The sequence below is a fragment of the Phaenicophaeus curvirostris genome, chromosome 2 (genome assembly GCF_032191515.1).
Source record: "Phaenicophaeus curvirostris isolate KB17595 chromosome 2, BPBGC_Pcur_1.0, whole genome shotgun sequence".
NCBI classification, from domain to species: domain Eukaryota; kingdom Metazoa; phylum Chordata; class Aves; order Cuculiformes; family Cuculidae; genus Phaenicophaeus; species Phaenicophaeus curvirostris.
This window is the reverse complement of record NC_091393.1, coordinates 115,710,965-115,725,984: the sequence shown is the minus strand read 5'-3', so window position 1 is coordinate 115,725,984 and position 15,020 is coordinate 115,710,965. Positions and strand designations below refer to the sequence as shown.

The 15,020-nt window shown below is 44.5% G+C and overlaps 2 protein-coding genes across 2 annotated transcripts in view; one reads left to right on the top strand and one right to left on the bottom strand.

Annotated features, from left to right (window-relative positions):
* Window positions 1-15,020, top strand: part of KLF11 (KLF transcription factor 11) — a 469,199-nt gene that overhangs the window by 372,086 nt on the left and 82,093 nt on the right. The window lies entirely within an intron of this gene.
* On the bottom strand, window positions 3,018-13,598 carry ODC1 (ornithine decarboxylase 1). Its single transcript, XM_069850495.1, has 11 exons — window positions 13,321-13,598; window positions 9,255-9,400; window positions 8,912-9,085; window positions 8,571-8,743; window positions 8,148-8,282; window positions 7,908-7,989; window positions 7,509-7,592; window positions 6,101-6,263; window positions 5,898-6,010; window positions 5,399-5,613; window positions 3,018-3,504 (listed from the first exon to the last, which is right to left on the bottom strand). The coding sequence occupies exons 2-11, from the start codon at window positions 9,354-9,356 to the stop codon at window positions 3,363-3,365; spliced, it is 1,383 nt and encodes a 460-aa protein (XP_069706596.1). The 5' UTR covers window positions 9,357-9,400; window positions 13,321-13,598; the 3' UTR covers window positions 3,018-3,362.

Sequence of the window (15,020 nt, the reverse complement as noted above, 5' to 3'; positions counted from 1 at the left end):
TTGCACTAAAGGACGTCAGATGGACAGCAGCACAGGCCACGTGTAGGCACAAGGGGACTCATCTCAGACCTCCAGCGGCTTCACCACTCAAGAAAGAGGAACGGGGTGATTAGAAGCCATCCTCAGCTGGGAGAGATGTCTTGGTATTTGCCTCAGGTGTTACTCTCTTTTTCCAAGAGTGATCCCAAGAGAACCACTGCCACCATCACCCCTGCCAGCGAGAGGAGTGACCCTGGGGACAATAGAAGGAATGCCAGTTCCTGCGAATGGGCCAGCAAAACCCAGGGTGAGACATGCAGCACTGCACAGAGCAGTTAGCAAGAAGCAAGCTGCAAGGTACAGGCTATTCTTGGCTCCAACTTTGATATTTGAGCTAATTATAGAAGACAGATTATGCTGATCTCAATTTCTCTGGCATGCAGCTCCTCCCCTATCAGGCAGGCTTGCGCCAGAGAGGAATAATTAAGATATGCAGTCAGAACAACTGGATATGATCAATGAGCTTGGTAAAACACAGTAAGACTTAGGGAAGGGAGGTCAAACTAAACCACAGTTCATAGCTGATTTTGTTACATCTTTGCCGTCCTACCTGGTGGTTCAGGAAACTTATTCCTTAGCTCGAATGACAGGTAATCCCTACAATCACCACATGACTGATTCCTGTCACTTGTGGTATTTTAAAATCAATTTAAAAAGCAGAAATGAGCCACTAAGATCCTATGGAAGCCAGGAGCAAGGTAGCTGTGACATGAAGAATTATACTCAAGTGTCCCAAAGCCCAGAATACCTACTCAGCATAATCTTTCTTAAAATGAGAAACTTGTGTTTGCTTAAAAACACAACACTATTACTCTAAAGATTTATTACTCCTGCAAGGACTACAAGTCCACTAACAAACCCTGTTATTTACAGAAGCTGCTCAAGAAGATCAGCAATTCTTAAGCACTTGTTACTCTCATTAGTCATGGCTCACAGCGCACGAGCTGAGGCTACAGCACACGTGCCATGGAAGAAGGTGGTAAAGAACTGAAGTTGGCTACATTTCTTTTGGGGAGCATCCCAAGTTAACCAAAATGCTTATTAGCACGTTGCCACTGTCCTGGCCTCCAGCAGAGAGAAATAAACGGGTTGGCTTTTGTTGTTTGGTTGGTTTTTTTGAGACAACACCCAATGAAATAGCTAAAACAATCAAGTTAAATGCAGATCAAGAAACTAACTGGCAGCTTGCCACATTCCTCTCGGGGAAGCTTACTAACTAGCTTCCACAAGTGATCACCTTCAAACTATCTGTTGGAGACCGTCTTCACTAGCTGCAAGTGGAGGAAGCCAGACTGTGCCACTGGCTCTTAAGGGCAAGAGAGTAGGCTCCAGCAGCAGTTGCTACTGCAGATATCATGTAAGGTCTTACTACTGCAGGACGCTCTGCTGGCTTAACCATCCTCAGACTTTAAACACACAGGTTTAAAAAGTAGCTACAACTGGTTTAGACAATAGCAGGCTTTCCAAGACTACTTTTTCTGTGTACCAGTTGGTTTTTCTCCCACAGTTCAGATGCATTTAGTTATCACAGGGCAAAGTTCAGATGTGAAATTGTTATATTGTTAACATTTGGTTACCATCCATTCCTTTTGCTTTCATGACAAGAATCACCAAATTTCCACCTGAATTTGTAGAAGCTAAGAATACTCCTGGTTTGGATGTAGGTCTTCAAGATTAAGGCTATTGCTCCTCTATGTGTATGTACTGAAGTCTGGATCAGAGTAGTTCAGTAGCCAAACGGCTGGCTGCCGCATTGCGGGAGAATAATGGTGTTATTTCAATCATAATCGTAAAGCTAGGAGTAAAGCAAATAAAGAAATAAAAGTAATCACACAGGATGCTTAAAGAGAATCAGGAATGAGGTACTAATGCTTCTCTTTACCCTACTAGTTCAGCTAATAAAGAGTGTAGTCTCAGCCGAAAGGACGAAATCTTTTACAGCTGCATGTGAGAAAACAGCTTTATTTCTCATTTTGCTAGAGCCACATTTTCTTTCAGCAATGCTACCCTTTGGATGACCCTTTACATTTTAACACACACATTAAGTTACCTTAAGCTTTACATACTGGACATGGTAAGTTTTTCCTCTCAGGCATTTGCTAAGGGATGCCTGCAGTCCAGGACTTTCTGGCAAATGGAACAGATCTAGATCTGTGACCGATTAGTTTGCCAGGAACATTTTGCAATTTTAGTGCAACAAGTGGCAGAAAACTAGCATCAGGTTAAGAAGTCAGAATGCTCTACTGTATTAAGCAGACTAACTCATTTTACCACCAACACACCCTGTATTAGCTCCTAGTATCTACCACTTAGTGTGATCTATCATATTTAATCTGAAGTCAGAAGTTTAACAGGGTAGCATGTATTTTCATGACATAAAATAAGAGCTTCTGATTGCATTGCATGCACAAAGGATGTTGATCCTGTTCTATCTATTTTATGCTAAGGCCCTAGGCCACAAGTTTCAGAGTAGTCATCACCTACTAGTCAGCCACATAGTTTGAGCTTCTGAAGTTTTCCCGTAACATTTAAATCCTCGCACACATAACAAGCAGCTTGTCAGTAGCAGCCACGCAGCCTGTGCCCTAGTCTCTCATTAATCAATAGCCATCGGTGCTGGCCACAGCAGCTATAGAGTAACATCAATAAACAGCACTGCATCTAATTTGGGCTTACAGTTGCATAACACATGTTCAGTAGTAAAAGAAAGTGTGATTCCACAAGAATTCACACAGTATTTCACTTGTTGATACTCAAGATTTTTCTAATCATGTATTTAAAAAAGACACGTTAGTTTCCCTACCCGTAAAGGGGTTCCTTCACTTCAGCAAGCTGGGAGGGCAAGGGAAGAGACAGCAATTGTATTATTCGATTATGAATAAGCTCTAGGCTTGCAGCACCTGCTCTGTCTTCATATATACTATAAGATCCATCCACGACCAATTAATTTTCTATAGATGAACCAAACACAGAACCAGTTATTTCAATATATTTTATTTTAAAACGGGTAGGTCACAAAACACTAAGCTTAGCCCATTCTGCCATCCACAAGCTACAAATACTTGTTTGACAGTTGAGGGTCAATCTTTAGTAGCATACATGAAAAGTGAATAAAAATCCATATAAAACAATATTCAAATAGTTTCCATAGGAACACAGATAATTGTGACCCATCTGCTAGTCATTTTTGTTGCATTTATGCCAAACCTAAACTTTTAAAAAAAAAACCAAAACACTTAAAAATTCTAGCAAGAATTAAGTTAATGGTCCCCCAAATGCCCTAAATTCGATTACTAACCTTGCAGTTAATCACTAAATATTATCTATACATTAATACTAGCTGAAGCACAAGTTGCTGGATATTCAATTCCACTTTCCCAGGCACAAGAGAGAGGCAGACTAGCAACATCCTGCTCCTCTACTTCAGCTAGGAACCCTTGCTCCTTGATCTGTTGCATTAGTTGCCTAGAAAAACAGAAAAAAAGAAAAGAAAAGCAACAGTCAAAAACTGTTTTCACTACAAGGTGCTGAGAAGAAGCTAAGCAAAGTACTTTAATGCCAGGAAGCTTGAAATGAACTTTTTTCACTCTTCATCTGCAATGCAGAGAATATCACCAGATTAAAATAAAAAAAAAAACCCAAATCAAAGCAGAGTCTCTACAGATCATTTGTGACTGGTATGCGCACTAAAGCCCAACCAGTACACCAAGGTGCTTTCACTTCTTCTGGGCAGGATCCAGATCTGCAAAGATGCACCTATACACTGTAGCTACATCTGTGTACAATAGGCTGAACATATCTAATGTCTCCTTAGATCAGGATTTTAGAGTTATGTATGTCATTAACAACCCCTTATCCCACACCCTCACATTCCTGGGTAACTTCAGTCAAGTAAAAGTACGGATGACAGACTAGGAATGTAAATGAGTTATCAGTGAGATCCACAGAAATTCTTCTACAGTCAGTCAGACGCAATCTCAGAACTTCAGTTCACTGAGGTTTTGGACTTACACTGTAGCAAGGCAAGAAGTTGTGCTACAACATGGCTCTCTATATGCTACCAGCTTTTAATCAGCCATGTGTAGCATTTTTGTCCCTTAGCTTTCACAGTTATCAAGGTACAAATTTGGATGTATACCTTTATATATGTAGATTACACTCTAAAAGCTTTTGCCTGAGCTAAAAAGATCTGCACCATAACCTCATTTATACATCAAAATAGAAAATGCAGGAGGCCATGTAGGGCTGAAAGAGGGCTGTAGCCTTAGATGATGGTTATGTCTGCATCAGTAAGCTCAGTATGTCTCAGAATGATTATTCTATTTTAACAGAAATGCACTGCTATAGTGAAAAAGCTGATTATTCCCCTGCAGAGCCATTTTTAGTTCAATTAGACACAAGTTTGGAGTCCTATGGGAAGAATAAAAGGAACAATAAAGGAACAATACAAGCTTTGCTTACAGAGAGAAGGCTAGTAAAAGACTAGAGGAAGCTACAGATTCTTATGGAAGCTATTCCATGATAGGAATTCCCTTGAACTTAAGCATTTTCAGTAAATTTGAAAGCAACCCAGTAGCAAAGTTAATCATGCTTTAGGGTAATACTGCCGCCCAAATGCTCTCTGTCATTTTAGTAAGGAGACCTAAATACAGAGAGTAAGGGCTTTATATTACAGAAACCCCACTTTTATAGAAGATCAAATATGTTAACCTCTCTTGCGCAGAAGACCACCCATGTTACTTTAAACTAGTTTAAAGTTAAAGGTGCAGTTTCACAGTATTCTCATAACCAAGAGGTAGTCCTGCTTTCTTTACTTACCTGTTTAATAACTTCCCATGGAGATCTAGCATTCTGCATTGAGCAATGAGCCAGAGCTCAACCTAAACCAAGGAACAGCTCTCAAACAGACAAATCATACTGGGAGGCAGCACTGTTCAGTGTTTCTGTCTTCTGCAGTCAGGACTTAGCAAGCTAACATTCCTGAAGACAGTATACTATTAGAATTGATTGCCTGGTCTCTAATTAGCAGTCACAGAAGCTAATTGTAAAGAATCTGTAATGACTCTATATGTTGTGCAACAGTGAAAAACACCAGCCAGAAGCCCAGGCTAATGAAAAGACTTCTGACTCTACCCTTTTAAAAGCACCTCTCCTGGAATTGGGTATATCAGAGAGATTGTTCTATGCACACAGCAAAAACCTTTAGAGGCACCGCCTTCTTTCACACCACAAGGAGGTTTCCTAAGAGCTACAGCATCAAAACTCTGTCCCCTTTTAAGGGGCAGCCAGCTGACATGAACTATACACTACAATCACCTGTATCAAAGGCACTGATTGATCAAAATACTTAATTACTAACCATGCAGGTCTTGACATCACATAGTGTATTGTTGGCCTCTGGAATCCATTGAAAGTAGAAGCAGCTGCAACAGTGTAGGCACCCATGTTCTCAAACAGGATCCAGTCACCAACTTGCAACTCTGGCATGTTAAAACGCTCAACAATACGATCGAGGCCATCACATGTTGGTCCCCATATGCTGCAGGAGTAGCAGCTGTCATCTGGCTTAGGCCGCTGAAGGAGAGAGTCGAGTATAATTAGACCATTAAAATAGAGCTTATGGGAATAGTATCATTATAAGTATAAAATTCCACCTTGCAGGGAAAAGGAGGAAGACCTGCTTTGCAGGTCCTTCTCCACCACTGGCTTTGAATTAATTCCACTGCATGCTTTTTAAGTCAAATGCAAAATTCTAGTGACATGGAGGGAGCAGTAAACTGAGAGGTGACTGTGGTGATGAGGATTCTCCTGCATCCACAATACATGACTAGTAACATGATACTTCTGAATGAACATACCTTTTGCAGAAGTGGTTTGACATGTGCATGATCATACAAGATGCAGTTGAATGATCCATAGACTCCATCATTCACATAGTACATAAGAGTTTTGTCATTTGCATCATCTTCATCTGGAAGAAATTGAGATACCAGTAGGAGAATGCTTGGAAAGAAACATACAGTTGTCTAGAAGTAAGACTACGTCTAGATGATCTACATACCATCAGAACCTGTCTGCTCCTTTAATACAATTTTTTTGGCAATGATGTTGACTGCCAGAGTGAATGCTGATGCAACATAGTATCTTCCTGGCTCTGCAATAATATTTATTCCAGAATCAGAAGGGAAGTATTTATCCAGTGCTGGGTTGATTACACTTGTGATCTAGGGAAGAATCAGTTGCCAGTATTAGTGCTTCAGCAGTTCTTCAGGTGCAATTTTAGAAGTCTCAGATGGTCAGACTTTTATGCTTGCAATGATATACTGGTAAAGTGCATATTAACATACTATAATCTCTAATGCCTCTGTTGCTTTATCTTCCTATTCAAAGTTTTGTTTGGGATTAAGTTTGGACAAAGCAACAAAAGCAGACATAACCTACAGCTTAAAAACCTAAGTGGCTAAATAGGTCCTTTTTAAATCTGAAGGAAATAATTCCTTCTAGACTCACTATACCAGCATTAATCCCCATACTTCAATTTATTTTCTAGCCCACTTTTAGTTCTGTTAATCACGCAATAACCCCCAGCTTACTGCATCCTAGAAAGCCATCTCACAGGATCTTGAAAATACAGGCTTTGTCATCACCTTTGAAATTCAGCTCCTTACATCAACAGTTATTTCCAAGTTCTGAAGTTATCAGTGATTACTCAGCTGCCTGCAGCCAGAACGTGATTGCATTATGCCATGGAGCCCAATGACATTTGCTCTTGATGCTTCACATAAGCCAATACCACGTTAGAAGCCTCCATTAAGGGGTGTCACAAGTGAGGACACATTAGTCTACATCAGCAGCGGAAACTTATTTGCCATCTCCTTGTGTAAGTAGGTAACATCACTTAACACCATCTTTGGGTAGACTGGCAGGTGCTCTAACAACACTGCTCTAAGTGGAAGTCCTATTAACACCCAGCCACCTTGTCCATTCTGAAAGCAGAACTATTTCTGTGTGAAAGCGGACTGAGAACACTGATCAATTAAAAAAATGATCCAAAAGCTACTTCTAAACCAGGTCAGACACTGATCATCTTCTTGATGACAATGAACTAGGACAGTACGGATTCAGGCCTAACTTTTTTACCCTATTTGAGAGCACTGCCAATCCAGTTAGTATGAAGCACAAGTGGAAAAAGTCTACACCAGTAAGAATCAAGCTTGCAATTAAAACCCACCTTACAAGTTTGGTATCTCTGCATGTTTATGCAGTCATTTGGCTATGTATCTAATGGGTTCATCTACTTTTCAGTTTTCAGATTAAACCACTTTTCCTCTAAATTCAATTTCTAACCAAGCAGGCAAATTTTCTTACAAATGTGCCTGCATACAAATAGAATCAATGAGATTTTGCTTAATCCAGAACAACATTCAAAAAAAACTCTGCAACCCAAGAAGTTCTTAACAAAGCTGTACCTCTTCAAATTTAAGCTTGACATCTTCAGAACCAGGAAAGCCACCACCAATATCAAGCAGATACATATTGAAGCCAAGTTCAGCCTAAAATGAGATTAAAGGCAACACTGTCAACTGTTCTTACTTTACATTACTTTAAGCTAAAATGATAAAGTCATTTTATCAACACCTGGAACACAGCTAACTCATTGTGTTCGAGTAGCAGTCGCTTGAGTTTGAACTGCTGGATTTTAGTGTATCTGTAGACCAGTTTTGCAGAACTGGTCAAAGTAAGCCATAATGACCTCAAACGCTCCAATATGCAATTAGAGGATTTTAACCCCCAAACAGTTTTAAGCCGGATTCAGTTTTGTCACAGGAGTTGAGCAGTAGTTGCAGAGAAAGTATAACTAGACTTACTCCCATATCAAACACACAGCGGGCATCAGAAATGGCTTGAACAAAGGTCTCTGGGTCTGTACATCCACTTCCAACATGGAAACTAAAAAGACATATAAAATATTAAGTTATTTGGCAAATTAATCAAGAAGTTTATATGAAACTGAATGACGTCACCATATGCAAAGGCATTTCTATTGTCACGCAAATAATTTAAAGATATCTTACTTAATATGACTATATTTGATATTATCAACTCACCTAACCCCAATGATGGCAAGGTCAAGTTCTTTTGCACGCTCCAGAAGAAGTCTGCTAGTCTTAAGGGTAGCTCCGAATTTAACACTCAGACGACAAACTGCTTTGGAGTCATCAGTTGTAATGCGCAAGACTAGCCTAGAAATAGGAAAAAATGAGGGTTTAAGTTCCAGTGTGAAAGAAATCATTATCAGGCAGGTATGATCTTAGAATGAGAATGAGCTTGAACAGATAAGCTTTCCTGTCTGTCTCTTCCTTATGTGCCAGTAAGCTACGCAGGATTAGATTTCGCTGGCTAAAAGGAGGTTTATTTTCTCATAATTTTGCAGCTTATCCTAACTAATGAAGAAGAAGTTTCAGACAGCAGCAGATGTTTCCAACATGTGGAACACAGGCAAGAAGTATAAAACAATTAGCATAACTTACTTGGCTTTTGGATGGGCTCTTGCAACTTTCATTAGTTCTACTTCACTATCAAATGTCATCATCTGTACACCACTGCTGGCAGCATGTTTGATTTGAGATACTTGTTTGCAGGGATTTGCATATATTATTCGCTCAGGAGGTACACCAATGCTCTGTACCAGCTGTATCTCCATCTGAAGAAATAACAGATTACACTTGTGAAACATATTTCTAGACAGCTCATCAAACTAATCAGTACAACAAAAATGACACTGTTTGGTTATGCTTAATCTTATACAAACACAGCTTGTAAAGGTGAATATATACTAACACCACAGATCAGAACACAGTCAAGATCTTACCTTACTGGCACAATCAAATCCTGCACCGAGAACAGCAAGTGTCTTCACTACAGCTTTGCTGTCGTTACATTTTACAGCATAGAAGGGGGTCACCCGTGGAAGGGCTTTATGCCATCGCATGTGCTTCTTTACAATGTCCCCAAGGTCAGCAACATAGAAGGCATCTTTATCATCCTAGAGCAAATACACATCTTAAAGTTACAAACAATGGATAACGGGATAAGCCTAAAGGTCAGCATTCAAGGAGGAGGTTGCCCTGCAGAAGATATGCAAAGACAACTTGTTCCAGTAGTTCATAAATTTGTGGTATTACGTAATGTAGTGATTGTCCTATCATACTTACAGAAGATGACACTTCATTTATTTTTTGGTCAAGGATATCCTTGGCAGTAAAGCCTTCGTCAAGGAAGGTGAATTCAAATTCTTCATTGCTGAAGCTATTCATGATTTCTGAGATTTCAGGTTTACGTGAAAGGAATGAATTACAAACTGTTGATATAAAAAAAACACATTAATTAATTTAAATTCATACAGTTTACATTCACTACTTCACTTAAATTCATACAGACATTATATGATCAGTACATTGTGGGCATATAATTTACAATTATACAATTCATATGGTGATCATTGTAATAGTGGCAGAGATTAGGAATTTACATAGATAACAGATAAACTTTAATCACAACCAAGGAAGCACTCCACAAAATAATCTTGTTAGCCTGAAGGCAAGTTCTCCTCTGTACACTAACTGTGTGATGTACTAAAGCTATTAAGTTTCCCCTGTCTCTTCCTTCAGGTCCACATCAGAACTGTTGACATTATGGCTAGTGGCAGCATCAAAATACTTAACTACTTCTTTTTAACACTTCTTAAGCACTAATGCAGCTCACCAGTTTCTGGGAAGAGGGTTTACATGTTACCACAAACAGAATTTGAGGATGTTACTGACTTCTGAATAGTAACAACTTCCACTAGGTCAGAGCCAGCTGAATATCCGGATTTTCACTATAGTTCAGACTATACACAAACAAATCATGAGATAAGAGCTCTCCCTGAAGTTGCTCTGTTGGCGTTTAAAGCTTCCTTGTTCTATCCATGATCTTCGGGCTACATGAAATGAAAACCTCAGCTTTCAGGAGTGGTAAATAGATACTAAGAGTGGTTCGTAACTATGATCTGCAGACAAAGTCTTAGTGATTCCAATTAACACTTCATAACAGGATTTTACAGTAGTCCAAAACAAGCCTTCATTGTTAACAGAAATCTTACAGCCAAGTACAAGTCTCAGAATCAGAACTAAAGAGCAAACGTACATTCCTCCACCATCCAAGACCTATGAGGCCCATGGCAAAGTGTACGGATAATTCTTTCGTTAGATAGTCCAAATAGAGAATGACAGCCTACACCATTAAGCTGTGAACTTGAACAGAAATGTGTGCTACCTTTTAAAGACCTCAGCATTGCAAGTGACTCATAGGGAAGATATGGTTTCACGTAATTGGGTCCAGCCTTCAGCCTTCTCTCAGCATTTTTTTTTACACTCAATTTAGTCATACAGATTTGGGCCAAAGATGATGCACTAATCTTTGGTTACATCACTGTTCCCTCTATTTTCTAAAAGGCTGGCTATAAATGACATGAAAAACAACTCATGCTTTATAGCTGTTACATATTAACAAGGTTCTATGACCAACAGAATTAATTCCATACACTGTGGACATCAAAATCCACTACACTTCACCTACTGAATAACTTTAAAAAGTCAGTTTTTATGCAACCTCATTTCAGCCTACAGAAACATATGACACCTGAACTGTCGCACTGTCAAGAGGTACTACACATTTTTTTGATCATTTCTCACTTATTGGAGATGAACCAGATTTGAGATTCAAACTAGATTAAGCTTTAACTCTAATGAAATAAAGCCCATCAATCCCCGAGCCTCATTCTCCCCGTGCTCTCATTCACATGCAGTGTTAATTCTCCCAGAAGTTGGATTAAAGTCTTCTCTTAAAAGCCTCTTTGAAAGGACCTTAAGAAACAGCAAATTAAACACTTCTCAGGAAGCTGTTTCCAAAGAGAAGCTGTATCTTATTGTACGACAATTTTAACAAGATGTTGCAGCTTGGCAGGAAGCAGTTCAGGGACTTCTAGCTGTGAAGTGAACACCATCAGGAAGAATTTAGTTTATCCTCTCCTCTGCAAAGAGCTACGCAAAAAGCCCTTTTCCTATTAACCTCAAAGCGGAATTACTTTTGCTGGTCACAGAAGACTCTGTTAAGAACTTCTTGCAAGCTTTTCATCTCCACCTTATTGCACAATTTTAACTACAGTGTAATTACACAGAATACAGACAGAATGTGATCATGTAGACAGAAATTGTTACCTCCCAGCGTATTTGTCTATATGGACTGTGTGCAAAGTGGCTGCAGCTTCCCAGAAAAAAGGTGATTTGTGCCCATTTAGAAGCTGCTCTCCAGAACATTCCCTTATTCAGCAGCTGTATTTAGACACAGCTGAGTCATGCCTGCAGGCTCTGCACTCAAATACCAAAGCTGCCTCTAGAAAGGGTGCCCGGGACTATCCTGGCCGTGGAGTTAGCAGGTCGCAGGGAAGGAAACGGCTTCCTGTCCCAATCCCACTGACAGCCTTTTTCCCTGTAAATGGATGCCGTCCCTCAGCTGAGCCAGCAACGGGGCTAGGGTTGTGCTGCTGGGCAAGGACCTCTGCAGCCTCTGATGCTTGGGGCTGATTGATGAGAAGCTCCACATCAGCAAGCAATGGGCACTCGCAGCCCAGAAGGCCAACCATGTCCTGGGCTGCACCAAAAGAAGTGATGCCAGCAGGACGAGGGAGATGATTCTCCCTCTTCGCTCTGCTTTCATAAGACCCCACCTGGAGTCCTGGAATCCCCAACAGAAGAAGGATATAGAACTGTCGGAGTGAGTCCAGAGGAGGCCACGATGATCAGAGGGCATGTGGTGACAGGATGAGGGGAAATGGCTTTGAATTAGAGGGGAGAAGATTTAGATTAGACATTAGGAAGAAGTTCTTCACAATGAGGTTCGTGAGGTGCTGGAACAGGTTTCCCAGAGAACTTGTGGATGCCCCATCCCTGGAAGTGTTCAAGACCAGATTGGATGGGGCTTTGAGCAACCCGATCCAGCAGGAGGTGTCCCTGTCCATGGCAGGGGGGTTGGAACTGGGTGGGCTTTGAGATCCCTTCACACCTGAATCATTCTATGATACTGAGGCTTCCCAAGGAGACATCTCAGCGTACCCTGGGGGATAGCTTAACTAAAGCTTGCCTCTTCCCACAGCCCGGCCCTAACACCAAGACCCTCAGGGTAGGCAGGAAGGGTTCCTAAGGGTGATCCATGGCATCCCGAGGCATATTCCTATCACAGAATGGGTTGGAAGGGGCCATAAAGCCAATCCAGTTCCAACCTGCTGCCATGGGCAGGGACACCTCCCACTGGATCAGGTTGCTCCAAGACTCATCCAACCTGGTCTTGAACACCTCCAGGGATGGGGCAGCCACGATTGCTCCGGGAAACCTGTTTCAGTGCCTCACCACCCTCACTGTGAAGAGCCTCTTCCCAATGCCTAATCTAAATCTTACCCCCTCCAACTCAAAGCCATACCCCCTCGTCCTATCACTACATGCCCTTGTAAAAAAAAGTCTCTCCCTTATAGCTTTCCTGTAGCCCCTTTCAGTACTGGGAGGCTGCTCTAAGGTGTCCCCAGAGCCTTCTCCAGGCTGGGCAACCCCAGCTCTCCCAGCCTGTCATAGAATGGTTTGTGTTGGAAGGAACCTCAAAGCCCACCCAGTTCTAACCCTCTGCCATGGGCAGGGACACCTCCCACTGGATCAGGTTGCTCCAAGACTCATCCAACCTGGTCTTGAACACCTCCAGGGATGAGGCAGCCACGACTGCTCCGGGAAACCTGCGTCAGGGCCTCCCAACCCTCACAGGAAAACGTTTCTTCCCAAGATCTCACCTCACTCTCCCCTCTTTCAGCTTCAAATCATCCCCCTTCATCTTATCCCCGCACTCCCAGACCAAGAGCCCCTCCCCAGCTTTCCCGGAGCCCCTGTCAGTACTGGGCGGCTGCTCTAAGGTGTCCCCAGAGCCTTCTCTTCTCCAGGCTGAGCAACCCCCACCCTCCCAGGCTGTCACAGAACGGTTTGGGTCGGAAGGGAACTCCAAACCCATTCAATTCCAAGCCACGGGCACGGCCACCCCGCAGCGGGTCAGGCGGCTGCTCACCATTCCTGCCCCGTTCCTGCCTCTCCCCACCCGCTCGGCGCCGCCCGGAGGAGCCGCGGGTTCCCGGAGGAGCCGCGGCCCCGGCCCAGCGCACACGTGGCTCCGCGCCGGCCCCTTCCGCCCCGTTCCTCTCACCTCGCCTCCGCTCGGGCAGCGCTGCCGGGAGCCGCTGTCAAAGCCCGAGCCGCCGCCGCCTCTTCCTCCTCCTCCTCCTCCTCCTGGTGCTGCTGCTGGGAGCGGGCGCGGCGCTGGCCGGAAGAGCGGGGCGAGCGGGGCAGCCGCGGCGCACAAAGCTCGGCCGCCGCCGCCGCGCCCCTATTTATAGGGCAGCCGGCGTCGCTATGGCAACGCACCAGCTCAAACCAGCCCCGATCGGCTCCGGCCGGGCAGGGACGTTGGGGCAGCCGCTATTGTGACGTCGGCGTCGAACACGCGCGGGGAGAGCCACGCCCCCTTCGCATGTAAACCCCGCCCACCGACCCCCTTCCAACCAATCACCGGGCACGCCTAAGACCCGCCCGCCAATAGAGCCCCGCCCACCCTCCGGTGCCAGCCAATCCCCAGGCGCCGCCAAGCCCCGCCCACTTCCTGATGTCCCGCCAATTCCCGTGTAAGCCCCGCCCACTCTTAAGCCCCGCCCACCCCGCCCCTGCCGTGCCGAGAGCGGGGCCGGTCTCTGCAGCGGGGACACCCCCCCCCCCCCCCGTCGCCTGTCCCCGCGGGACTCTCACGGTGATGTGCGCTGTTCCAGTCCTGCCCGCTGGCAGCACATGCACGAACCTCGCTTGCCCGGCCCTCTGCATGGCCTCTATCCTCTGCGGGGCTCCAGCTGCCAGCCGGAGAAAGGAGACGCTGAGCCACGGGACCCAGAGCATCACCCGAGTGGCATCGGTGGGGAAGCGTTTGTACCCCCAAAGCCATCCCGTTTGGTGTCAGTCGCAGCCCCCCGGGTTCGTGTGTCAGCACTGACAGCTGCCCGCAGTGGTGCTGCCCCTGCCTCCATCCCTGCCTGCCGAGGGTGTTATCCGAACCATTTCTCAGCTCAGTGCTGGCTCCAGCCCTGTTCAGTGTCTTTATCAGTGACCTGGATGAAGGCATCGAGTGCACCCTTGGCAAGTTTGCGGACGACACTAAGCTGGGTGGAAGTGTCGATCTGCTGGAGGGTAGGGAGGCTCCAAAGGGATCTGAACAGGCTGGACCGCTGGGCTGAGACCAGTGGGATGAGGTTTAACAAGGCCAAATGCCGGGTCCTGCACGTGGGGCACAACAACCCTGTGCAGCTACAGACTAGGAGAAGTCTGTCTAGAAAGCTGCCTGGAGGAGAGGGACCTGGGGGTGTTGGTTGACAGCGACTGACCATGAGCCAGCAGTGGCCCAGGTGGCCAAGAAGGCCAATGGCATCTTGGCTTGGATCAGAAACGGCGTGACCAGCAGGTCCAGGGAGGTTATTCTCCCTCTGTACTCGGCACTGGTGAGACCGCTCCTCGAATCCTGTGTTCAGTTCTGGGCCCCTCACCACAAGAAGGATGTTGAGGCTCTGGAGCGAGTCCAGAGAAGAGCAACGAAGCAGGTGAGGGGGCTGGAGAACAAGAGGAGCGGCTGAGAGAGCTGGGATTGTTTAGCCTGGAGAAGAGGAGGCTGAGGGGAGACCTCATTGCTCTCTACAACTACCTGAAAGGAGGTTGTGGAGAGGAGGGAGCTGGCCTCTTCTCCCAAGTGACAGGGGACAGGATGAGAGGGAATGGCCTCAAGCTCCACCAGGGGAGATTCAGGCTGGACATCAGAAAAAAAGATTTCACAGAAGGAGTCATTGGGCACTGGAACAGGCTGCCCAG